This window comes from Balearica regulorum, chromosome 1, assembly GCF_011004875.1.
Source record: "Balearica regulorum gibbericeps isolate bBalReg1 chromosome 1, bBalReg1.pri, whole genome shotgun sequence".
Lineage (NCBI taxonomy): Eukaryota > Metazoa > Chordata > Aves > Gruiformes > Gruidae > Balearica > Balearica regulorum.
In genome coordinates this window covers 152,185,437-152,212,624 of record NC_046184.1, presented here as the reverse complement: position 1 = coordinate 152,212,624, position 27,188 = coordinate 152,185,437, and the positions used below count along the sequence as shown (strand labels likewise).

Sequence of the window (27,188 nt, the reverse complement as noted above, 5' to 3'; positions counted from 1 at the left end):
TTCTGATTTATTTATTTAATTTGGCACAGTGGCTGAGTAAAACTGAAGAACAATGACAAGGCTTTGTGGGAACCCAAAGGATACTCCTTTCCAGGCATTAGAGGCAGCGTGGGATCAGGCATGAAGGTGCTTGGCAGAGATGTAGTCAGTGAGCAATGGGAGGGTGGCAGCCAATTTTTTGTGACTAAAATAGAAATGATGTCTGGGATTGGTGGTAGATTGCACAGATTTTGATAGAAGTAGTTTATACTTGATGGGATAGAGAAAGTAGAGCAGTGCAAAGAATTGCTGATTGAGGAGTGAGTGATAAAAATAACGAAAAAAGAAAATTCCCTTTGCAGCAAGGTACTAAATAACCTGAAATGGGGCAGCACTGCCCTTCTGGAGGACGTAGAGTAGGGCAGTGTGGTAGTGAAGGGAAAAAAAAGATGATGAGAGTCTGGGCCAGACTTTTATTTGGATGGATGGATGGATGGATAGGAAGGGCTAGGTCTTAGGAAACATAGCAAACTGTTTGCAAAATTATTATGTGTGAATACTTTTTGCTGCAGATGTCATTTTACTTACCTGTTTTAAGACCAGGTGAAAAACATAACATAGGCACTGTGTGATAGTTTTGTTTGCTTCTTTTAATATTGTGTCAAAATTGAGGAAATCATAGTTGGTGTGCATTTAAATGAAATTATATCAGGTAGGTTAGAATTACCCCATGGGGAGATCTCTGGGAAGCAGATTCACTGTGTTTTGGAAGACAAACTCTTGAGGATGTTAGAACCTATGGAGGAAATAATACAGGAAGTAGCAATAATTTGCATGCTAAATGCTAAACCAGAAGACTGCTCAAAACAAGCTGTTTAAAGGTTAATTTGAAACAGAACTTTTACTAGATTTGTGTAGGTGAAGAGACTAAAAGAAGAACATTTACTAATGCTTTGACAAAGAGTTACATGCTGGCATTAGGCACCATGACATTTCATATTACAAAGAAATAAGACTCACCAAAAAAAAAGCTAAAATTTGGGCAAAACTGAGCAAAGGCCAAGCACTGGCCTTTGTCCAAGTTCATTGATGCTATCAGAAAATTCATCCACAAAATGTGACAGCATAAATCCTGTGGAGCAAAGGAAAATACTCTTCGATCAGTTTTAGCTGCCCAGGTGAAATAGTGCTTTAATTCTTTAGGCAGTGTTATCTGCAGTATTGTCTCATAGCATAAAGGCAGTGGAGGTGAAGTTAAAGGAAGAGACAGTTGGATTTTTAGTTCTGAGAATCTTGTCCAGCTCCTTTGGATACTTTTGTATGAAGCACTGAATGGCCAAAAATACCTACTGTAAACTTTACAGTTCTCACAGAACATTTGGCTGTCTTCATTGTGATTAGTTTCAGATGTTATGGTCTATTAATAAAATAATTTATTGAAATACAGCACACAAAGTGTGCCTGGAACAAAGTCTAAATATAGGCAGTGGTATCAAGCAAGGCTGTGTTTTCTCTTTGGCATTCTCATTGAGTTTCTTGTGAGGAAAAACTGTTAGTGTAAGACAACGTAATTACTGAATAGCTTAACAGCAGTATTCTAGAGATGGCCAGAGCTGTCTCAGCGTAGTCTAGGTCAGCTGCATAACAACTCAATTTACGTTAATTCTACTGACCACAAGAATGTTTGGTTTTGGGCAGAATCAGTGGTCTTAGTCAACTATGGATAAATACTCAACTAAATTCCATGAGGTCCCAATAAATCAATTCAAGTCTTTATTTAATGGTTAAGGTGGGGGTTTTGATGGGATTTTTAATTTTATTTTTTCCCCTCAGTTTACATACCTTAGCATGAGTGTGTGAATTGGTGGGAATATTCAGAAAGAAATAAGTTAATGAAATTACAGGAAAGTAGCTGTATTCATTTACCATTTAGAGAGAGCGGTTGAAATGTCTACCTTAAAGTTATTAAGAAATTAAAATGCTTGTTATGATTGTGTTCCCCTCCAAAAAGTGTGTCTCTGTGTGTGCTGGAGGATGCACAAAAAGGACCTACAGGAAGGGTTCTGCTGCTGAGCAGTATTTGAGGGGGGGAGAGGAATTCTAGTAATGTTTAACAGCACATCTGAAATATGACCCAGATGGTGATGGTGGGCCTTGTTTGTATGCAAAATCTAGCAGTATAAGAAGGGACCAAAATCGGAAAGGAATCATGAAGTCTTAATTTTTCTATGTAGTTTGAATAATTTCATTTGGATGTTTTTGTGCACAGCTTGGACAGATAATGCTGATTTATTTTTTTTTTAATGTTGGCCTTGATTATACAGGCACAAAAATGTGAGGGTTTTTTTTTTGTCTCATTGATAATCTTTTCTTGTTTTTTAGGCTGTTGAAAATCTCTGTTCTTACAAAGTTTCTGCTACACTGTACAAACAGCTGCGACAAGTCTGTGAAGATCATGTGAAAGCACAAATCCTTCAATTTAGAGAATATCCTTTTCTTGTCCACAGAAATGGTTAGAATGGTTGGTTTAAATCATTATGTTTTAAAACAACACTTTGTAAAAATGACACCAGTAATTGCCAATGTGTTAAAGAGGTTCTTTGACCACTTACATGTTTTCAAATCAGGCATAAGCACTTTTAGTCATCTGGGTGAATAATTTTTGTGTACCGATAAGTAGCACGCTACTAACAATTTACTTACTTGAATAGGAATGCAAATTTTACACCTAATCTAGAAAATTTCAACAGCACTACCAGATTTAACGGCAGGTATGGATATTTATGGCAGGTGAGTAGTGGAGATGCTTACAGTAGCAATAATGAAAAAAAAAATCACAGTAATTTTCAACAGCAGTGTCTTCTGTAAAAGAATTCTCAAACATAAAGTACACCTTTTTGAGCAATAATAACTATTGGTCAGCAGCAATGTGTCATGGAGACATTCAGTGAGCCCTTTAGATATCTCATGTGTACCTTGGAAAGCTCTCGGGAGAGAGCTCTAAGTTCAGGAGATCACTTGGCTGTCTTGGGATGCACAGTAACCTGAAGTTTTATCGTAAATGGTTTTCTGAAGTTACATTGCCAGGCTTTTCTTCTGGCTGAACTGGTCACAGAAGTGTCTGTAGATCTCCTCTGGACACTTGGGTGCAGGCAGCCCTGTTTTCTGAATCCCATTGTGCTTTGCGTACTGAGACCATGCTTTTTGTGACAGTTGTCTTTTGTGTAATAGCCGAGGGGTTGCGATTGCTCAGGCAGTAGATCAATAGTCTACACCCACCTGGCTGTCCCCGCTTTCCTGGAGGGTGCCTTTGCCAACAGATGCTGGAGAGTGCCATACTGAACAGATACTACAGTACTTTGGGTGCTAGCAGTGTTTCCTAGGTCTCTGTAGGTATTTTGTTAGCAGAAAATGATAGGTTAAAATAGAAAGAAGCAAGGGACTGGGCTGCAGAAAGAACCTGCTTTCCAGGTGAATGCCTTAAACATGCTTTGCATTGTGACTCTCAGTTTCTCAGTTCACTGCAATGCTCAGGTAGATGCCTACACTCATAAAGAAGATTATTTTTTTTTTTCCCCTTCCCTGTCATTTAACCAAGTCCCAACATGGGTTTTGGGTTTGTTTGGGGTTTTTTTCAGTCCTAGCTAAGGAGTCTGGCTTCTACATAGTATATAAGAAACATTGATACATAAATCAGCACTGTGAATTCACATCTTATCTTGCAGCTGATTTTTTCATTACATTAATGCATTTAAAATCATATATAACTAAAAAGTACATTAGCCAGTACAATAGTCTCTTAAATATAATTGATCTCTGAGAACCAAATCTTATAGTCTGCTTTAAAGCAGTTTAATCAACCAAATTTTTGGATCCCTGGCTTTTCAATCTTCAGACAATCTTCCAAAGAGATGTTTTAAAACTGGTGGTTTAAAACTTTTCTTTCTCCCTCCCTCTGACAGAACTGGTGGTTTGGAGTTGAGAATTTTGTATTTTACAGGTATACCACTTTATATCCCAAGGACATGAGATCAGATTAATCAGATTTGGCCAGAGGGAGTTGGAGATGATACTGTGCAGGAAAGGAAGGTAAAGCCACATTTGGATTTACTCGTACAATACATTAGAATTCTGAATGAATGTTATTTATGAAGCATAAATAACAGTTGGATCTGTTGTGTAATGAAGAAAAGTATATAGTTTACTTAGGGAGACCTGGAGATGTATATGAAAAGAGTGGTATTTGGATTTGTTGAGGATTATTTAGAATTGTAACTGCTTTAAGAGATTAGGGTCACTCTTCTTGTGCACAGTGCAAACTCATTAAACAAACAAAATAAACCTTTCTACCCCTCTCACCTCATTTGGTGACAAGGTTGTTTTTGACACTGGTAGGATTTCTCATTCAAATCTATATCAAAGTTATACAGTACAGTCACTACATGGTATTACTGAAGAGCCGTGAGTGTTATTCCTTGAAAAGACAGGGAGGCCTTTTGGAGAACTGCCGGCCCCTGGCTGGGCAGAAGCTCTGCAATTAACCGTTTCTCCCTGGGCAGTACCAGTAACATTGGAATATCCATGAAGTAGCTTTGCTTAATGGCTGGCAAAGATCACCTCCAGAATCTGGTCTCAAAAGATACTGGCAAGCTAGTTTTCCTTAATACGTGCTGTACAGATTCTCTGGATAGTCTTTTATTTTTAAAGAAGATAAATAAATGCTGGCAAGATCATTGCAGACAAATGGTAAGTTGAATGTTTGTTCAGAATATGTATCCTTGAGGTGTGAAATCTGGCAAAAAGGAGTTTGTCATGGTTTTAACTTGGGACTGCGTTGCACCTCCTCTTCCTCCAAGTTTCAGCATTGCTTTTCACATTCCCCTCTGCTAGCTGAGGGCGGTTCTGTTGTGTTGACTCTGACTTTCGTAGGTCTCATATGAAGTTGAAATATCACTCAGAAATACATTGACATCTGTTTTCTATGGGTGGAAAGAAAAACCAAACAGGGTGAAATTGTTTGGTGTTTGTAATTTTAAATTATTGGAGAATCCACAATGTTTAGATAGGTCCAAGAACTAGGTTAATTTATTGCTTTTTTTTTTTTTTTTTGGCAAAGCCGAGATGATTATCCTGACTATAAGGCTAAGAAACAGGGAGGTTAAAGAGCTGAAACTCTCTTTTTTTTTTTCCTGCCCTTCTTGTCTCCTACATCCATGATGAATTATATTACAGAAAAAAAAAACGCTCTCAAAGATACTTTGTGTGAATTGTCCCTTTAAGAATGCATCATTATAATTCTAAACCAACATTTTACAATGTGTTTTCATTGCATTGTTACTTAGCTTTGGCTACAGATGCCCAAAATTGTTGAATTTCTATTTTCATTCCTTGAATCCACCCCTTTTCCTGTGGAGGATGGGCAGAGGTACGTGATTTTTGTCTGAAATAAAAGTGGAAAGCATTATGGACGCTATTCAAACCAAATTCAACAGACTGATAAAAATAGAGTTGAAGTTTATTTCTTTGAAAATGTAAATAAACTGGACCTGTGTTTTTATGAAAAGGCTTTTACTGTGAACTCCGTTCACTTTAATTACTTTTGAGCATTCTTTTTTCTTCTTTTTTTTTTCTCCTCAAAGCAACAACCTGTAGCAAGCAGCTTTCTTACCTGTGTGCTGAGTTAGCACTTGTGGTATTTAAGAAAAAACATCAGCCTCACTGCTGTTTTACTTTAATATGCTTGGCCCGAAACTATATCAGCTTGAGAATTGCTTCAGAAGCAATGAAATCTTTTAGGGTGGACAGCTGGGGATAGAAATCTCTGTAGCTGGCCTGAGGGTGAGCAAGTTAGTTGCTGACATCCTGAGTTACCCTAATGCTAAACTGAAAGCTGGGCAGCCTTTTTATAAGCAAAGTTAAAAATGGATTTTGAATGTGAAAGAGTAATAAGCTAAAAAACCACTTCCTTCTCCACTTTTTTTAATTTAAACAAGATAATGTATTTTTATACCTTCTTTCCCCTGTTAGAATTAATGTATCTCTATTTTTCTTATGAATTTTGGCAGCTAACTTTTATTATGAAAAGATCTGTTGCACAGCTTACTACTATCTCTGCTTAAAGCTTCTTTTTTTTTTTTTTTTAAAAAAAAGTGAAAACTGTGACAGCATGCTATTTCAGGGTGTTTACTGAATGTCTTGGTACTGCTTGAATGGCATATGTATTTCAGTAGCAGTAAAACTTATAACTAATAAAACTATTTAGTTAATGTTTATGAATTTGAAAACTCTTTAATGTGTTTGGCAATACTGCTTATTAATAGTACTAACATCAATAAATTACATACCAGTGGCTGTACAAGTCACCATAAAAGTTGAAAATATATATAACAGTCATTAAGATGCATGTCGATGTGATGTAGTTTTTCAGAAGTTGCTTTATAATTTCAAATACCACACAATGGTGCAGAGAAAAACATTTTCTCTATATATTTGCAGATTATGATCAGAAGCATTTTCTTATTTTTGGATCGTACATATGTACTTCAGAATTCAATGCTGCCTTCTATATGGTAGGTATCAATGTAAGTATTCCTCAAATCTTTGGAGTTTGAACATGCTATTATATTTGCAAAGGTTTAAAATAAAATTTTCTCATTATATTTGACCTGTGTAATAGATCTCTAAAATTTTGTGTTAATTTGTGGAAATATGTGTGTCAGTGTATACATGCGTCATTTCCTCTTTCCCCAGGAATATTCCTTGTAAAATGAGGGTACAAGAAGAAAAAGGTCTATGAACATATGCTTAAAATTCAAGGCCTAGGGTGAGACTGGCTGCGCAGAGAACCTCCTCGGGCTGCTGTCTCTGCGCTTCAGTGCTGGCCCAGCATTACTTTAGGTGCTCCTGGTTTTGACAAAATTCAACACTCAACTTCTTGCTCTGGTTGGTTTTTTTTTAGATAAGTCAGATACACTGACAAGGTGCAGGTCCTCTTTCCAGCACTGGCCTCTTGGGAGGTGAGACCTGTGGCTTAGAGCATTGAGATGCTGCCACTGTACTTTCAGCACACCACGGTCACATCTTTGGGCATTCTGTTTTTAAGCATTCCTCCTGAAGGTCATTTTATATCTTTGCCCAAGCAAACAAAACCAGGCTTTGCTGAAAATGTCTGGTATCATTACTCCATCTAAAGCAAAAAAATATATAGATAAGGTACTGAAGTAAGAGTGTGCTTTTTCTCTGCCTCGCTGGCTTCTGTGCTCTCAGGAGTTCCTCAGGCTGAGGAACCTGGCATCCTCCTCCTGCCCCTCATTCATCCTGTGGACATCTTTCTTCCTGACTTCTGCAGTAGTTTTCCTCCAGCTCTTTGTGTTAGGCTTCCTTTTACTAAATGTTGTTGGAAGAGGTCTGTTCAAACTTTCTGCCTTTTTTCCCCTCATACTGGGGAAATTCCCTTTATTGAAATCCTGGTGCGTGTGAAGAAGTTGGAGGTAACAAGTTCTATCTAGGATTCCTCTGATTTCCTTGGCCAAGACAATGTTTAATAATTGACTGTTTTGTGGCATGGAGGCACCATTCCTCATCCTCTTAGAATGAAACAGAATCTGATACACCTGATCATAAGGTCCTAAACATACAGCAAATTCTGCTTTTGAATCTGGTTTATAAATTACACAGATAACTGATCCAGGGAATCTTATGTGAAGGTATATGTTCAGATTTTTTATTATTTTTATAATAGCTTTTTTTTTTAATAAACAGAGAATGCGATGTCTATTATGTGAAATACAGACAGGCTAGTCACAGTTCTTGGCTGAAGTGTATGCATCTGGTAGCATGTTCCCTGGTATTTTTATCACAATTCTTGTTATAGTTTTCTTAGTGGACAGTGTCAAAAAGAATATACACACCACTAATATATTCTCTTTCTGTGTGATATATATACACTATATATATTTTATATGTATTTAGTTTTCTCAAACTGGGATACAGATTTTTGAAAAGATTCAGCAGTGTGATTTACTAATTTTCAATATTCACACAGGGATATGGGCCTAGAGTTATTTAGAAATCACGTCATTAGTGACAAGCAAGTTCAAAACAAGACTATTGATGGAATCCTCCTGCTGATTGAACGAGAAAGGAATGGTGAAGCTGTGGACAGAAGTTTGCTGCGGAGTTTGTTGAGCATGCTCTCTGATCTGCAGGTGAGTACTGCAAACTTTACTAATAACAGCTATGTTTAGAAACAGAGTTTGGACTTTTCTAATTCGTGTGTTGTACAGAAATAATTTTCTTCTTGCAGTAAATGTACTTCAAAATCTAGGTCTTAAATTTATAAGATTGCACACTGGGTAAAGAAGAGGCAATCTTTTATTCTCTACTTTTAAATGAGATCTCTTTGCCTATTTTCCTTAGCAGAGGTAGTGGCCTGCAGATTCTTAAATAATAGATTTGCAAGTCTTTTAATATGTGCAGTATTTTGTCTGTCTCAACCACTTGCTTTCTAATCCTAGTACTGATTAAATGTAGGAACAAAATAAGACCACCTCTGTCACTGTAAAAAGGTGTCACTTTTTCAAGTCCATATCCTGGGTCTGTATCACAAAAACTTCACTGCATTGGCAAATTCTTAGCAGAGGTGCCAAGGATAGAATGGGATGCAAAGTTAAGGCCAAGGTTTTCAAATGGATAAGGTCAATCTGTAACTTACTGGAAGTTTCTGTTAACATAGATACTAAGTAACAAAATAGACTAAAAAAATGCTGTGCTTCTAACTTTGGCATAGATTGTCCTCTAGTTGACATTGCAGCCTTGTGTGATGTGCAATAAAACTTAGGAGCTGTCTTTCATTCTTACAAACTGTTGAGGGTGCTGTGTTCCCAAGTGGTGTAAAGCTTTACAGAACTGGCTGAGGGTTTAAAAAAGTGTTCGAAGAGGAAGACTGCATAAAACAATCCTTTTTGTTCAGGCAGGTTACCTGCTTTTCTGCCTTTCACATTAACCCTCCTGACTTTCAGCAGTAACTTTCTCTAGTGTACCAGAAAAATTAATAACTAATTATTATGTTCAAGAGAGAAGACAAACTTCTGTCAATGATTATTGAGGTCACATAACCTGGAGGTGCAGATCTGATTTGTGTGCTTTTTCCCCACTTCTTTTCCCATTGTTATTTGCCAGGTTTCTCTAAATCCATCAGCTGTTTCTAGGCGTTGACTTTTTAACATTTATTATTTTTTTAGCAAAGTACTCTGCTAACTAAAGATAAACATTCCGGCTTTTTGGATGCTTGTTACAGAATTGGATTTAAGTCTGCATTCTCCTTCATTGGCTCAAAAGTGTAGTTTTCTTTTTTCACCAGGGAAACTGACCTACGCTAATCTGTTCTTTTATAATATCTGTCACTTCATTGAGATAGAGGTGTGCTCATAATCCTGTAATTATATGCCAGGATTTCTACTTCTCCCTTTTTAAACAGAAGTTAGCTTCTGGAGAAAGATTAATTAATTAATTAAGCAAACCTGATATTTCATTTGAAAACAATCTCCTACTCATTCCTGATTTTTAGGCAATTATGTAGTTGAGGTCCAGCTGTTGAAAGTTGATTCCTGCTTACATAAATCTTATTCTATAGCTGTTTTCTATTGTAGAACTTTACGCATTTTATGCAGAAAATAGTTCCATATACTGTTATGTTAATGTTTTTCCAGTTATCTTGAAGAAAAGGAAGGTAAGAAATGAAATCTAGTATTTGATCCTGTTGAACATGGAGCCAGTGTAAAGAGTAGGCTGAAACAATGAGTTGCTGTCTGCTTGTGATGCTGAATTAGCGAACAATTATGCTCTGAATGCTTGTCAAGCCAGAGGTTTCATATTTAAGTTTGCATTGAAAAAAAATCAAGCTTTTAAAAGTCCTTAAGAGGAAAAAAATGGTGAAAATGTAATAAGGTTTACATCTCTGCTATGTGTTTTGTAAGAAATATTTTCTATTCTTCCATCATGTTCAAGGAATCTTTCCTTTTTCTTTTCACTAACTGTCCCTCTGTTTACATGTTATTCCTTAGCTACCTTCTCCAGACTGTTTTAACTATTTTATATAGTTGACCTTTCTAACTTAGCTCTTTTCTATTCTAAACTGTTAATCAGTATGCAGAATTTTTTCAATGTCTGTGATTGTTGTTGGTGCACTTTTTTACACACCTTGTTCTTTTCCTGGAGAAAGCTCATCTTTTTTGGTATAATTCATTTTTCCTGGGCTGCTGAGATAAACCTGGCAGATCTGAAGATGCGTTACTGAGGGTATTATTATTTTACTGATGGGAATTACCTGTTTTGTGCCAATGTTTCACTAGTTGGAAGATTTTGAGGTTTTTTTGTCATAAATATCAGTGGGAGCCTTGAGCTCAGATGGACTGGATGTCATTGTGATCTTGGATACTGGTGTTGGTCTGTGTACCTTAAACGGAAGCCTGTATATTTAGGTGATTTGAGTACTCATAGAATCATAGAATGGTTTGGGTTGGAAGGGGCCTCAAAGATCACCTAGTTCCAACTCCCCCTGCCATGGGCAGGGGCACCCTCCACTAGACCAGGTTGCCCAAAGCCCCATCCAACCTGGCCTTGAACACTTCCAGGGATGGGGCATCCACAACCTCTCTGGGCAACCTGTGCCAGTGCCTCACCACCCTCACAGTGAAGAATTTTTTGCTTATATTTAATCTAAATCTTCCCTCTTTTAGTTTAAACCCACAACCCCTTGTCCTGTCACTCCATGCCCTTGTAAACAGTCCCTCTCCAGCTTTCCTGTAGGCCCCTTCAGGTACTGGAAGGCTGCTATAAGGTCTCCCCAGAGCCTTCTCTTCTCCAGGCTGAACAACCCCAACTCTCTCAGCCTGTCTTCACAGGAGAGGTGCTCCAGCCCTCCGATCACCTTTGTGGCCCTCCTCTGGACTCACTCTAACAGGTCTATGTCGTTCTTGTACTGGGGCCCCCAGAGCTGGATGCAGTACTCCAGGTGGGGTCTCACAAGAGCGGAGTAGAGGGGCAGGATCACCTCCCTTGACCTGCTGGTCACACCTCTTTTGATGCAGCCCAGGACACGGTTGGCTTTCTGGGCTGCAAGCGCACACTGCTGGCTCGTGTTGAGCTTCTCATCAATACCCCCAAGTCCTTCTCCTTGTGGCTGCTTTCAATCCATTCCCTGCCCAGCCTGTAGTTGTGCTTGAGATTTCCCCAACCCACATGCAGGACCTTGCACTTGGCCTTGTTGAACTTCATGCGGTTCGCATGGGCCCACCTCTCCAGCCTGTCAAGGTCCCTCTGGATGGCATCCCTTCCCTCCAGCGTGTCGACCACACCACACAGCTTGGTGTCATCGGCAAACTTGCTGAGGGTGCACTTGATCCCACTGTCCACGTCCCCGACAAAGATGTTGAACAGTGCCTGTCCCAATACTGACCCCTGAGGAACACCACTCGTCAATGATCTCCGCTTGGACATCGAGCTGTCGACCACAACTCTTTGAGTGCGATCATCCAGCCAATTCCTTATTCACCAATTGGTGCATCTGTCAAACCCATGTCTCTCCAATTTAGAGACAAGGATGTTGTGCGGGACAGTGTCAAATGCCTTGCACAAGTCCAGGTAGATGACGTCAGTCACTCTTCCCTTATCCACCAATGCTGTAACCCTGTCATAGAATGCCACCAAATTTGTCAGGCACGATTTGCCCTTAGTGAAGCCGTGTTGGCTGTCACCAGTCCCCTCCTTATTTCCATGTGCCTGACCATAGTTTCCAGGAGGGTCTGCTCCATGATCTTGCCAGGCATGGAGGTGAGACTGACTGGCCTCTAGTTGTTTGGGTCTTCCTTTTTTCCCATTTTAAAACTGGGGGTTATGTTTTCCCTTTTCCAGTCAGTGGGAACTTCACCGGACTGCCATGACTGAAACATGCTATTCCTGCACTGGGAAGTAAGCTCTGATCTCAATCTTTCCAAAACCAGTGGGCAGAGAACTTCTGTGTTAATGTAGCTTTATTCTGACACTTAGAACTGTGTGCATTCCTGAGATTTTACTTGCCCTCTATGCCTGACAGCCAAAATATGCTACCCTTACAGGCAGTTTAATGTAAGTAAGTAAATTAATTTCTTGAGCAGGTTTACAAGGAATCATTTGAACAGAGGTTTCTGGAAGAGACAAATTGCTTATATGCTGCAGAAGGCCAAAGATTAATGCAAGAAAGAGAGGTAGGTGCATGCTGTAGATGATTGCTTTTATGTTAGTTTTATCTGCTATGATGAAAACTTCTGGTAGTGCCATGGTGTATTCATGTTCGATGAAATTCGCTGGTACCCAGGTACGCATGTACGCATTCACATGTTTTGATGGGAACCACAGTATTGTATCAAAGGGAGGAGCAGACTCCAGATTGCCTTGGTGTTTGAAATATATAATTAGAGGTGGAGAAACCCTGTGACATTTGGTGTAGCTAAAGTCGCAGTACCAGAAAGTCATTCCACATTAAGCTTAAAGGTGTGCCATCGTTATTTTTTTTGCCCACAAGCTGTGGAATATCCATTGACATCATTTTACTATATGGTTATTAACTAAGTAAACTGTGTACTTTTTTACTATTTTGGTGCATTTATTTTGCTGTTTTGTTTCTTTTCCTTATTAGTTAAATAGCTTTAAGAAATTTTTGTTTTCTGTCCTCTTGAGATAAAATTATGCTCTGCAGTGGGCAGCCTGCAGATGTGATTATCTCTAAAAATGTATATAGGATCATAGACTGGTTTGGGTTGGAAGGGACCTCAAAGATCATCCAGTTCCAACCCCCCTGCCATGGGCAGGGACACCCTCCACTAGACCAGGTTGCCCAAAGCCCCATCCAACCTGGCCTTGAACACTTCCAGGGAGGGGGCATCCACAGCTTCTCTGGACAACCTGTTCCAGTTCCTCACCACTCTCACCAGTGAAGGATTTCTTCCTAACATCTAATCTAAATCGACCCTCCTTCAGCTTAAAGCCATTGCCCCTTGTTCTATCGCTACACTCCCGGATAAAAGACCTATCAAAAGACATGTTTCTTGGTAGACTAAAATACAGAAGACTTCTTTTATTAATTCCTTTTTAACGCTGAGTCACTACAAACATTTTGAAAACACCTGTTTACGTTGCACTGAAGTGAATCTTTGTGTCTAATCCTGCTCCATTCACCTCATTCCCTGGCGTTCCACTGGGACCTGGGGTCAAATGCTTCGACACAGATTTTGAAACCGGGAGTCTTACTGCTTTTATATACCTAGTGGAAAGCTGTGGAAAAACACAAAAGGTAAAGTAAGCTCCTAACTTATACAGCATATACATTTACATGTTTATGCATATGCACATAATGCATACACATATATACGTATGTACGTGCATGTGTATGTTAGTGCAAATGTGTATGTATATGCATGTATGCATAATTGTTTTGATCATTTGAAGGCTGAGATTCATACCTGTGTCATAAGATACGATAAATGTGCTAGCTCTCTACAGGGACGGATAACCCGTTGGAGAAACTGCCATTGAAATAATAGAACAATATAGTTCATACCAACTGAAAATCTGCTCTGTGATATTTTAAGGGCTAGCTTAACTCAGTAGGGTTTTGAGAAAAAATTAACTTCCTCTGAAAAATTCTCAGGTTTCTTTTTTCCTGTTCCTTCCTGTCAGATGTGGTTATAATGTTTTTAATATGAAGCAACATTGTTTAAAAAAACATACATATTATATAATATGTAACAACATTATGGTGGAATAGTCCTTTCCAATTTGTACTCTCTTTCAATTTGTAATTTAAAAAAAATTGTAATGGAACAAGATTATCTGCCTTTCATACTTTTGAAGCTGAACTTGGCATTCTCTTGTCTCTCTAGGTCCCAGAATATCTTCACCACGTTAATAAACGTTTGGAAGAAGAAGGAGACAGAGTAATAACATATTTAGACCATAGCACACAGTGAGTACAAATTTTGACATTTTTAGCGTAAGTCAAGAATCCATCATAAAACAATGTGGTTATCTGTGGTTGTAGAGACGCAGAGATTATTTCCATATTATCTTAAAGATATTATCTTGTTGACAAAACTTGTGATACAGCTTGGGTTTTTAAGACTTTATTTTTACCAAAACTGATTGTTTTAAAATAAAAATATACTTTGAGTAAGAGGGGAGAAATTTGTCCAGGAAGATTTATCAGTATAAATTGAAGTTAACAAAACATTATATAACAACTCAAATTTGCATTATCATAGTAGCTGATGTTAACTGTTCATGTGCTGATAATAAAATTAACTACAAATCATTTCAGGGAAAGAAAGAAAGGTAAAAAAAGAAAAAAGAAAGAGAAAGTTAAATTATGGCAAGGATACAGGTCATGAACATCATTCATGAGCAGTCCAGGATGTGAATTTACAGTATATCAGCTTTGGTGCAGCTGTTGCCAATGTATTGTGCAAGGTAGCTTGTCCTTTTTGCCCTCAGGTGTGGAGTAATAGTGTGTGTTTTGCTAGAGTAAGAATGTGCCTTCAAGAAGAACTGACGCATCAATGATATGCTATAAATCCACACATAATTTCTCCTGCAGAAAGCTGTTGCATTTTTTTTTAATAAAGAACATAACAGTTAATAAAGAACATAACATTTTATTTTTTCATTTTCTAGATGATACATTGGCATTTCATTGAGTATTAAAAAGATAACTCAAAAAAAATCTTTTTAACTTAGTGTTTTCTTCAGAGATATTTTATATATACATATATATACACACACTTTAGTGTGCCTTGCTTGTCGTGGTACGGATTTGAACTTGAATCTTTTTTCTGTAAATGCTGATTGCAGGGTGACTAGCTTCTTCAGGCAAAATCAGTCACAATAAAATATATGGAACTATTTCTATGTATAAAGTTAAAGCATATAAATATATTTATTTACTATTTAAGTAAAAATAGGTTGATACCATTCTATTTTCAGTGCATTTAGATGTACATCAAGTCCTTGCTTTGAATCTAGTCCTTAGTTAAAGGCTTAGAAACCTACTTTTAGAAGGCTTCGCACTAATTTCCTTTCTTTGCAATAAGAAACAGCACCTCCTAAAATTAGTGCCGTTGAGTTGTCCTCGGGTCATACTGCCTCTCCAGGTATGCATGACAAGAGCATAAAGCATGTTAAATTTAGTTACTAGGTTTGATCTTGAGATGGAAATGATACTTCCAGGACAAAACCATCACAGGAAACACCATCCAAAATACTTCAAACCAGATTTAGGCAACACGTTGAGCGTGTGGTGTTGCAGCCCGTAGAGGGATTTGTTCAGCCCATCGGTACATGCCTCTTTCTGGACAGCTGACCAGAGTAAGCATATCTCCTGGTCGGTCAGTAGATGACCAAGGTAGATGACTTTGGAGTCATACAAGAAGGTACCTTCAGGCTCATTCATCAGCTAACAGTCAAGATAAATACTCATTTGTATCTGCTTGTTAAGAAATAGTGCTCTGCCTCTCAGTCTCAAGCAGACAAATTCTCCTTACTTCCCCTGTAGGCAGAATAGGTCTTCCAGGCCAAAGGATGGTATTTTATATAACCTTAATTCCCTCTGCTGTTAGAGACAGTCAGCAGCTGTAGATAGCAATAGTTGGAAATTTCAGGGAATATGGAAGTAACCCTAAAACCCATAAAAATGGCTGTATGTGTTAAGACTAAGGGTTTGCTTACAGCCACTGAAGGGAAAGAATAGGGTGAGTATATGTGATACCCTGATGCTCTCCTAGTATCGGCCTGTTTTCAGCTCAGGCTATTTTCTGAACCTGATGTGGTTTGTCTGTTTGGATCTCTTTGAAATACTTGTGCTGTCACTGGGATTCACATAAGCTTTTCCATCTGTGCCAGCCTTTGGCAAAGCCTTCCACCAGTGCACTAGCCACCGCATGATAAATCGCCTCCTTTTCTTTAAGTCTGGCTCCCAGTGCCATCACTGATGACCCGAGCTCTTGCATTGGAAGGGCAAGTGATCAGTTAGTTCCCTTTCACCTTTAACCTGGCTGTCAATGCACTATATCCCTGCTAAGTCATCTCTTTCACAGAAAGAAGAGTCATAACACGTGCAGTTGTTTCTCTTGTAGCTGCTGCTGCATGCTTTGATCACCCCTATTCCCTTCTCTGACCCTTTCCAAATTCTAATTTAATCTTTTGAGATGAAGGGACTAAAACTATATTGTGTGGAAGGTCAGGTAAATTATTGGTGGGCTGTTTCAGCAAAGGAAGTGACATAAAGTGGATGCTGCTATGCAAAAGGCTTCCATCAATGTGAGTTGAGCGCCTCTCTTTTAGAAAATCTAAATTAAGGGTCTGAGAACCAATTTTATAAAACAATGCAGAAAAAAGTGGTTGGTCTTTTGTTGTCATATTGTTTATCATATTATTTTTGTTATTATTATCTTATGATAAACAATAGAAGAAGTTTAAATGTTTAAATTAGTTATCCCTTTGCACTTCAGGCATTTCTTTCTTCTTTTAGGCTATAAAGGATGGAAAGGAAAACTTGCCATTATTTTTCAGTCCTGTCTAAAGTGAATGTATCAACCAAATATTTCAGTAATAGTAAAAAGTAGGGGAAATTCAAGGACAAATTTAAAATGTTTTGCAAATTTGAGTCTTGTGGTTCTAGCTCAATTCGTGCTTATGAGCTGTGTAATACAATTGGATGAAAAGCTTGAGTTCTGAACATCGCCACTGTGTATTGTGTTATTACAGAGTTCAAACCCTGGGAGGATTTTGCTTTGACTTGTTTGTTTCCAAGAAAATGTCAGTTTTACTTTTTTTCAGAATTTTTTTGTACTGATTTTTGGTATCTAAGCTTCTCTCTTCTGTGTAAGAACTTGGGTTTTGGTATTCAAAACTGAATTTTCATTTTTAATTACATACATGGTTTACTGTTTTCTTTCTTGACTTACATCACATGACATTTTTGTCTTAATTTTTAGCCTCTTTTAAGTAGAAAATTGTTGATTTTTTTGTATTATAATGTGAGTTATTCACAAATACATTGTGACAGGAGGCAATTCCCTTATACTCTAGTACTTCTAATATACTTTTCTTGCCTTATTTAGGAAACCACTGATTGCTTGTGTGGAGAAACAGCTACTAGGAGAACACTTATCAGCTATTTTGCAAAAAGGTATTTTTTAAAAATTTATGTAATCTCCGATAAGCAACAGATTCTTATACTCTGCAATAACTATAGGCTCCACAGCTTTTATTTAAGGAGGTGTATCTGCCATGGAAAAAAAACTTCCACGGATACAGAAAGCCAGCCCTATCACACTGTTACACCCACTGTGACATGTAAATTGTATACGTGGAAACAAATATCTAAAATATAATTCCATATTTTTAAAGGTTGCTAAACCCCCTAAATCTCCTTTGACTTGCAGCAGCGGGCTTAGGAATTAAACCTTTGGAACTGCTAATTTCCTACAATTATATACACTTCTAAATTAGAACTGCAGTTACTGTTGTATCTTCTTGTGTGTGATAATCACACAGCTCAAATGCAATAACTTCATGTATTCTTGTGACTGTACAGCTCTAGAATCATGAGTTACTGGAACTGACAACATTGCAAGGCAGTGCACTTTCGTATGCTTTTGTCTGTGTTTTACATTTTGTCTGGCAATTTCAGTATGAGCTGCAGTCTTTCTAGGAAGTCCTTATCCAGACATCAGTATCTTCAAATCACCATTTCTTTGTTCCTCTTAACTTTTAATCTTTATCTTTTTCACTGAATTTCTGGGTTTGATCAGGGTTCCCTCATCTTTTAATACTTTAAATGATCCTTTCCTTTTCTTGCACTAGGCATCTTTTTAAGTTTTAGATCTTCTAGCAAATAATCCTTATATCTGTTTCCTTTACTGCTGCAAAACAGATGTCCCTAGTAGTCTGGTATCTTCAAGCTCCATCATGTCTTTGTTTGTTAATACTTTCAGATTGTTACACATACCACTTCTTTTGTTGTCCCCTTTTTAAAAATAGACATATGCTCACAGTTTTCTCTGAACTACTCTGGGAATAAGTTCTTTCACTGTTTTCAATAAATTTATAAAAATAAGCGTGGTCACTCCAGTTCAGCTATTCTTAAGCTTTCCATAAACAGAAGGTAATAATAATAATTTTTCTGTTGATATATGTCAATTTTGCTTGCTCTGTAAATCAAGTATTATTTTAAAGTAACTTTTCCAGTGATACATTTGTTTATCAGTTGGCTTAACCAGAAAATGTGTTGTTGTTTTAATCTAAACTTTTTCTCGATTTATAATGTATATGTGCCATCTATGTAAATATGGAGAGAGTTGTACATTTCTCTAGTTACTGCATTTTAGGACTGTAGTATTGTTGGATCAGCTTTTGCATTGATTGTCGCCACTTAAAATAAAAAAAAAGTAAGTCTAGCATCACTTGACTTACATAATTTTCTGCATTCGTTTGCTCCAGGGCACATTGTAATCCACTTATAACATCCTAGTATTCAACGTGAGTAGAAGATGATACTGCCTTTTGTAGGTTTTGTTCTTTAGGAGAAGGCATGTGATGTAGTCAGTTTGATATGGGGGGGAAGCTTACAAATGCAGGGTATGTATATGAAACTTTTAAAACTGTATTATTAAAAAAGCCGTTGACTAGATACTGGGTTTCTTTCATTATGAGTATAATAAAATTTTTCAAGGCTGTGACAGTGCTTTCTGGAAGTCGTGTGAAGACTTGCTGGGAGGACTTCATAGAATCACAGAATGGTTTGGGTTGGAAAGAGCCTCAAAGATCATCTAGTTCCAACCCCCCTGCCATGGGCAGGGACACCCTCCACTAGACCAGGTTGCCCAAAGCCCCATCCAACCTGGCCTTCAACACTTCCAGGGAGGGGGCACCTGCAACCTCTCTGGGCAACCTGTGCCAGTGCCTCACCACCCTCACAGTGAAGAATTTTTTGCTTGTATCTAATGTAAATCTGCTCTCAGTTTAAACCCATCACCCCTTGTCCTATCACAACAAGCCCTTGTAAAAGTCCCTCTCCAGCTTTCCTGTAGGCCCCTTCAGGTACTGGGAGGCTGCTATAAGGTCTCCCCGGACCCTTCTCTTCTCCAGGCTGAACAATCCCAACTCTCTCAGCCTGTCTTCATAGGAGAGGTGCTCCAGCCCTCTGATCACCTTTGTGGCCCTCCTCTGGACTTGCTCAATGTGCTTCGTATGTTGGGGCCCCCAGAGCTGGATGCAGTACTCCAGGTGGGGTCTCACAAGAGCGGAGTAGAGGGGCAGGATCACCTCCCTTGACCTGCTGGTCACACCTCTTTTGATGCAGCCCAGGACACAGTTGGCTTTGTGGGCTGCAAGCATGCACTGCTGGCTAATGTTGAGCTTCTCATCCACCATCACCCCCAAGTCCTTCACCTTGGGGCTGCTTTCAATCCATACTCCACCCAGCTTGTAGTTGTGCTCAGGATTTCCCCAACCCACGTGCGGGACCTTGCACTTGGCCTTGTTGAACTTGTCTATATGTTTTTTTCATTTGTCAAATATATGACAAAATAATTATTTCAGTCATGCAGCTCATATGCCACAGAAAGAAGGAACGTTAAACTTTATCATCTGGGTTCTAACAAAGCAGTTAGTGTATTGGTGGCTTTAAATGAATAGGAGGTGATGCTTGGATGCGCTGAATGGACGTTTATTAATTTTCTGTTCAATGCCAAAAGAACACCAGTCACATCTATTCATGACTTTGTAATCTGTTGTCTTACATACTTTTAAAGTATGTTCATTCTTCTGATATCTCAAAAGTTTAGGCATATCTTAAAGTTTAGGAAATCTCAAAATATCACTCAGACGTTTACCTGACATTGTTCTTGAACATTGGTTGCCGTCCTGAACGTGTAAATTGTAATATACAGTGAAAGTCTTTTTAAGATGAAGAATATAGTAGAAAATGGGATAATTCAGTAGTGACTGAAAATTCTTTGTAATATAATACCATGTAAAAATTTGAAAAAAATTTGGAAGGAATTTGTAGTCTTGTGTTATTCTATCGGTATAAGCATAGGCAATTCATAGCACACTGTTAATCTAAAAACATGGCTTACCAGACTTCACAGAAGAAAAATCTTGCAAAGTATTTATCTTTACCTTAAATATAGGGCAGTTTACTTAGCTTACTATTTTCTGACATTTTTTAGAGGTTCTGTGAGATGTCTTGTTAAAACTGTATCCTTCGAATCGAGTACTGTTCATAAACATTCTGCAGAAGGCTTATGGTCAACACCTTGTTGGGAAAGTACTTCAGTTGAAATAGTTATAAAATACTATATCATAAAACATTTCAGTCAATTTAAATAAGGGGCATGTTAATCCTGAACATGTCACTTGCTTTCAGAAATTTAGTCTTAAAAAGTTGATACTTTTTAAACAGACTGGAGGGTCTTGTCTTTTGATGTGTTTCATAGAGATTTTTAAAATATATTTCTAACTGTATTTATGCAACTGTATTCAAATGTGTTCTTTCTTCTAATTTTATTTTTTTAGGACTTGATAACCTGCTCGATGAAAATAGAATATCAGATTTGACCCAGACATACCAGCTGTTCAGCCGGGTAAAAGGTGGGCAGCAGATCCTTTTACAACATTGGAGTGAATACATCAAGGTATTTCAAAGATCTCTTACTAATGTCAAAAATTCTGCTGTTATATATTTCTTTTATCAAAACCAAGAATAATATGTAGGTCTGTGCATCAAAATTCTGTTTTAAGCAAATATGGGTAGGAATGGTAATGCCTCCCCACAAAAAAAACCAGTCACATGATGAGAAACAGCAACACTTAAGTTTTGGTTTTAAATTTCTACTTTGAAATAGCTTTCCTTATAGGTTTGAATGTTATACAAGAAGTTATTTTGGTTTGCTTTGTTTTTAAATAGAGCCACACACATGTGTGTTTAGACTATGCTGGATTATACTACCTGTTGTCTTTTGCTACAAATACACTCAATTGTTTACATATCTGCAAAATCAGTGGAACACCAGAATGTAGCTAGATGTAACCAACCTACAGCAACACTGATGAATGTTTAAGCTATTTTGAACAGAATACTCCTCTTGAAAATAATCCACCATCAAAATCATATTTAGGTGCTTCAGGTTTGTTTTGCTAGGCATAATGTACATGCAATACATTGCCCCAGAGAACTTGCACTCTAGCGCTCTCGCAAGATGCAAGCAGCAAAGCTTCACAGAAGATATTTCTCTCTGAAGTTGATAATTCCTGATGTGGTGGTTCTCCTCTGAATTGCCCATGTTTCGTCAGCATTCAGGACTAAATGCACAGCAGTGGTTCATTTCACAGAACACCCATGTCTGGAGTTCTGCATGGTGCACCAGTGTGCAGCCCATGCAAGTGGGACATACTCTCCCCTCTGTCCCCAGAACTGAGGTGGAGTTTGCTTCGCAGAGTGTCATCTGGTGTCCCCATATGCAGTCCATCAATCCATAGGCAGCTGGGCCAATTGAACAGCTTGCCGTGGCTGAGAAGGAATAATCTTTCTTCTTCCTTGCTTCCAGATCGCACTCCTGACTTAACCCTTGTGCTGCCTTCTTCTCCATAGACTCTTTTGTGATCTGTTTTAACAGAGTACCTGGGCAAGGTCAGTTTTATGCCAGGGTTAGTGAGCTAAAGACGCTCACAGAAAAGTCCTGGTGCTGGCCCAAGGAAAGAAGCAGGAGTTTGGGGCAGATAGGAAAACAAGGGAAGGAGGACCGAAACCTCTCCTTTGACAGCAGCAAGTTGTTAAGTTGGCTTGTCATATCTGATGTCTCAAAGAATCAGACCTTTTATGGTTCTGTTTTTAAGAAATTCTTTTACAGACTCAGCTAGAAACCATTTTCTATAGTGCCAGTAAATTTCCTCCTTTCAAACATTCTGTATGACAGAATGTATTAAAGTGAGGCTTCAAGAACTTAATCTTGTGAGCCAGTGTAAGAGAAAGCACAGAGTGCATGCCAAATTACTGGGGTGAAGGTCTGTGCTCTACTGTAGTCACCTTTTTATGATTTCAGAGGTACCACTTAGCTTTCTGTATCTCCGTTTGCCATTTGCAGAATGGGGTGAATGCCCTGCAATTTATGACTGTAACTGATGGAGACTGTGAAATGTCCAAATGCTGTGTTAATGAAGGCGAAATTGTGCTAAGTGTAAGATATGATGGACTAGATGATCTTCAGATGTCCCTTGCAACCCAAACCATTCTGTGATACACATGTTGAATCTCAGGACCTTGGGCAGCCTTGTGTTTGTCTTGCTTCACTCTGAAATCTTACTTGAAAAGATGTCAGTGAAAGATCTCAGTGGATAATTAGATATTGAGGTGGAAATTCTAAGGTTTGGGAGAGATTTCCCTATCTCTGACTGTTGTGGATAACATACTTTAGTTGATGAAAATACACCAACTGAATACTGTTCTGCTGTTACTGTGCAGATGTTCCTCTTTCTCACCTTGAGAAAACTGGTCATCCTGTCTAAAATGCTGATCAGTGTTACTAAGCAATTGTAAATTGTCCGATAGGTTAACATCCTCCCTTACAGGATATTTTGGTTCACTAGACAAATGTTATTGTATCTCTAACTTTAAGATAACAAACATAAGAACAAGAAAAAAAAAAAAGTCTGTGGCTGCTTCTTGCAAATGGGAAAGTTTTGTTTTATTGCAAATCAGCTAGGGGTTTTTTTGCTTTTATGCCCTTGCTGAAAGAAATCTTGGAGTGATGAGCAGCGGTTGAATTTTCACCACCTATTCTGTCAATACAACTCTCTAGTGGATTTAAGAAAAATAATGCAAAGTTTTCCATTACACTTAACATTTCTGAGGCAGTTTCCATATAATTTCTTTTACATGAATCATGTAGTTCTGTATCTAACTGTAAACTTGCACATCATACAGTCATGTCTACTGTGTATTTTATTTTTATTTTTTTCTTTTAGCTTTTGTCTTAAGTGTATATAATCTTTAAATCAAACACTAATGTTTGAAATCCATTAATGTTTGTCTGGGTTTTTGTTTTAAATTCCAATGCATCTCATTTTTTTGAAAACTTGAAGTGACATAAGTAGCTCTGTAAAAAAAAAAAAATTATTCTTTCTAATGATAAATTTTATAAGGGTAAATGTGTCTGTTGGGGGAGACAGGTAGCACTCTAAAGTATTTTATTATCAAAAGTGTTTGTTTTACAGAACTTTGGGACAACAATAGTGGTTAATCCTGAAAAAGACAAGGATATGGTGCAAGAGCTACTAGATTTTAAGGATAAAGTGGACCATATCATAGAAGTGTGCTTTCAGAAAAATGAAAAATTTATAAACTTGATGAAGGAGTCCTTTGAAACATTTATCAACAAGAGACCAAATAAGCCTGCAGAATTGATAGGTACACAAATATTTTTCTGTAAAATATTTCAAAAATCTATAGAAAGCATGATAAGATAATGCTGCTGAGTGTGCTAGTGCAATAGTGACGCAGTACGCATTCTGCTTTAGGAGACTCGTTTTTGGGATACGAGGCAAAAGTTTAACCGGGGAGCGTTGTGGGTTCAGAAAGCTTGGATGTGCTGTTAGGCGTGCGCGCAGCGTCCTGACGGAGCATGCCAGCTCCTGCTGTCCCTGCTTCTTGCACGGTGTCTGGTGCTAACAACTACTCAGAGAGCTTAATGCTGATGCTACGAGTGGAGTAAATGGTTAGAGGTGTTTAGGTAGCTGTGGCAAAAAAAAAAAGGGGGGGGGGGAACTGGTTTTAATTGTGGTACTAGAGGAATTCTTTGGATGTTATGGATCTCTCAGAAAGGACCAAGTACAGCCCATCTATCTGCCTTGAAGGCTGAAGTTGGGAGAACAGTTTTAAAGCTTTCATATATGAGGAGTTTTAATAGAGAAAACATTTTTACCTTGAAAGGGGAACTAGTGCTCATAAAAGGGAAACATAATAAAAACATCTTAAAATACTATTATTGGGTTTATCCCTGATCTGGCAAAAGCTGTTCTGACTGTTTTGCCAGCAGCAAAACTGGAGCTGTGGCATTTTACACCGGGGGAGGATCCCGCTCCTTGCTTGTTTTTCATCTGTTCTTTTGCCTTTATACAACTTAGTTTGTGGTTTCCTTCTAAAACCAGCTTTATGTAGGACAAATTGCACAACCTAGTGATACAGGTTAAAGCCATGATACAGGCTGCTGTCATTTGTGAATTGTGGTATTTCAGCTCCTGCGAAAGTTTGCTCTTTACGCAGAAGGTTGTATAAGGATACTAATGTGGCTTAACAAGTACTTTGCTAAACTCATGGCTTAACCTTATTTCTGGCATTGTGAAGCTACTAACTTGAAAGCATTGCTTCTGTTTAAATTTTGGTATGCTCCTACCAAGGAGCATGAGGGACATGGTAAAAGTCTACAAAAATATAATCTTCTTTGTGTTGTTTGTTTCTGTTTCTCATAAAATACATTCATATGCATTGTACACTTCCAAAACATTGTCTTTCAACAAGTAATGTACTTGCTATGACTAACACAAAATGTGGGAATTTCTAATGCCTTAATTTTAATGATTATACTGCATTCATTTTTTTCCTTGGATAGTTCCTTTTTATGATATTTTTCCGTTATGGCAGTAGTACAGTAGGGCTCTGTCATTCCACTGAACATAGGGATGAGAAAAGGGAAAACAGAAAATTTAACACTTATCCTGTATTTTCACCTATAGTAATATTTAACCTGTAGTAATATTTCAAATGGGAGACGCTTAAGTTGGTTATTTTAATGTCTTTTTTTTAAAAAGCTGTTAAACTCTTTTATTGATTTGTAGCAAAATATGTGGATTCCAAGTTAAGAGCTGGTAATAAAGAAGCAACAGATGAAGAGCTGGAAAGAATCCTTGACAAAATCATGATCATATTTAGATTCATTCATGGTAAGAAATACCAGTTCACAGTTGATGCAATTAAAACCGTTTTCCTTGCTACTAGCAGATCCACATTCCTCTGAATGTAAGAGATCTTTTTTAGCATGAGTTTCTGCTTGACTTGGTCCTAAATTCAGGTTGCCTTTACATCTGAAGGAGCACAATAAATATCTCAGGGAGGACAAACTTGTTCTGTGGAGATTGGCAAGTTACAGACCTTTTACAGTCTTTGAGTGGAGACCTAAGAGTTAGAGCTCTCAGTGGAAGTTTTTTCACATAAATGAACCATATCTGTAACCACAACCTCTCTTCTAATGACAGGGAACAGAAAGGTTAGTACAGATTTTCTCTTCCCTGCCCACCTCAGTATGTTGTAGGTGCAAAGTACATGAAAACCCAGCAACTAATGACTTGTCTTTACTCATTATGGCTGAGAATGAACATAGAGTAGGGCTCACAATGATGGGAGAAAATGTTGTTGCTGTGTTTTACTGCTTTTGAAATGCACTTCCATTATGTATGTCCCTATCTGAGAAAAACCCTTGAATGTCTTAGGAGAAGTTTTGGGGGTTTTTTTGCTAGGTTGGATATCAGAAAAAAAATGTGTGGTTGAGTCCAGTAGAGATGCATGGTCACTGTTTTGAGGGAAGTGGGACGTATATCCTGGGCTGGGGTGGAATAAGCAGAAATTACTCAATTCTGTATTAATTTGTTTTGCGATCTGTGGGGTTCTTTCCTCATAAAATCTGAAACAAGTACAGCATAATGGGAAAGCAGACAAGAAATCAGTTATCAAGAAATATCATTTGCATCATGATTTTTGTCAAATGTGAAGGGTATTGGATGGAGATGGTGAATGAAAACAGTATCACTGGCAACTTGTCAGCCAAAGAGATTAATTTCTGTTAATCTGAAACTTTGGCCTACTCTTTTTCTCTTAATATTTTTTGTAGTACTGAGCTAAAAGTGCAAATTTATTTTGAGCTATCTAGCGCATAAGAGTCCTTTTAAGAGCAGATGATAATTAGTAGTTAGTTTCTGGGCATTGGACTTTTTGATAGTATCTTGATGCTGCTTCATGAAACACCACTTTGCCAGAGATGGAGAAGAAGGAAGATGACTATCAGAGGAATCGCTACATTGGAAGGTGTTTGCAAGGAATTAGGAGGGGCTACTGTAGGCAGCACAAACAGGGCCTTGAGTTACAGTGAATTTCTTCCTTTTAAAAGTGAAACTATTTGCTGATATCTTTGCACTATCAATAGAAAAGATTTGCGGAAGCTCTGGTTTAAGGTGTGAAAGTTTGTGGGTGCCTGTATGACTTCTTTATTTCAAAAGCCTATTGGCAAACCAAGTGAGAAGACTTCTGTCAATTTTTCTTCACCTTAGGTTTTTAAGGGTTAGATATTTCTTTAAGACATCAGAACCCTTTTCTCTCCCCCCCCCTTTTCTCTCCCCCCCCCTTTTCTCTCCCCCCCCTTTTCTCTCCCCCCCCTTTTCTCTCCCCCCCCTTCTCTCCCCCCCCTTTCTCTCCCCCCCTTTTCTCTCCCCCCCCTTTTCTCTCCCCCCCCTTTTCTCTCCCCCCCCTTTTCTCTCCCCCCCCTTTTCTCTCCCCCCCCTTTTCTCTCCCCCCCATTTTCTCTCCCCCCCCTTTGATACCCCCCCCTTTTCTATCCCCAGCCGTTTATCTCGCCCCCCTTTTGTCTCCCCCCCCCTTTTCTCTCCCCCCACCTTTTCTCTCCCCCCCCTTTTCTCTCCCCCCCCCTTTTTTCTCCCCCCCCCCCTTTTCTGTCCCCCCCGCTTTTCTCTCCCCCCCCCTTTTCTCTCCCCCCCCCTTTCTCTCCCCCCCCCCTTTTCCCGCCCCCCCCCTTTTCACCCCCCCCCCTTTTCTCTCCCCCCCCCCCTCTCCCCCCCTTTTCTCTCCCCCCCTTTTCCCCTTTCCCATTTTAGTAAATCAGACTGCAGGAAGGATAATGTTCTTCTAGATACCAGAATAATTTCATGTGATTTGCAGCTGACCCTGTGGGAAATACAAGGCAGCCTATATACCTGGGGAAAAAAAAAAAGAAGTAAAAATTTTGCAAAATATTTTAATTATTTTCTTAACATATAAAAAGCACAAGTTGTCTATGTGTTTTTCTTCACTGTTACACAGTGAATATTGTTCTGCTGATCAACATGTCATG

The 27,188-nt window shown here is 38.4% G+C and overlaps 1 protein-coding gene across 5 annotated transcripts in view; it reads left to right on the top strand.

Moving 5' to 3' along the window:
• Positions 1–27,188, top strand: part of CUL4A (cullin 4A) — a 43,853-nt gene that overhangs the window by 2,931 nt on the left and 13,734 nt on the right. For 2 of the 5 annotated variants that reach the window (XM_075739574.1, XM_075739591.1), the window contains exons 3-12: positions 2,362–2,466; positions 4,657–4,725; positions 6,475–6,548; positions 8,024–8,186; positions 12,135–12,224; positions 13,899–13,981; positions 17,130–17,197; positions 20,590–20,708; positions 23,287–23,479; positions 24,907–25,011. In XM_075739574.1, the coding sequence (XP_075595689.1) occupies positions 2,362–2,466; positions 4,657–4,725; positions 6,475–6,548; positions 8,024–8,186; positions 12,135–12,224; positions 13,899–13,981; positions 17,130–17,197; positions 20,590–20,708; positions 23,287–23,479; positions 24,907–25,011 (1,069 nt within the window). Of the gene's footprint in view, positions 1–2,361; positions 2,501–4,656; positions 4,726–6,474; positions 6,561–8,023; positions 8,187–12,134; positions 12,225–13,898; positions 13,982–17,129; positions 17,198–20,589; positions 20,709–23,272; positions 23,480–24,906; positions 25,012–27,188 lie in introns of those variants that run through there. The other 3 variants (XM_075739599.1, XM_075739583.1, XM_075739608.1) reach the window with 3 other exon arrangements.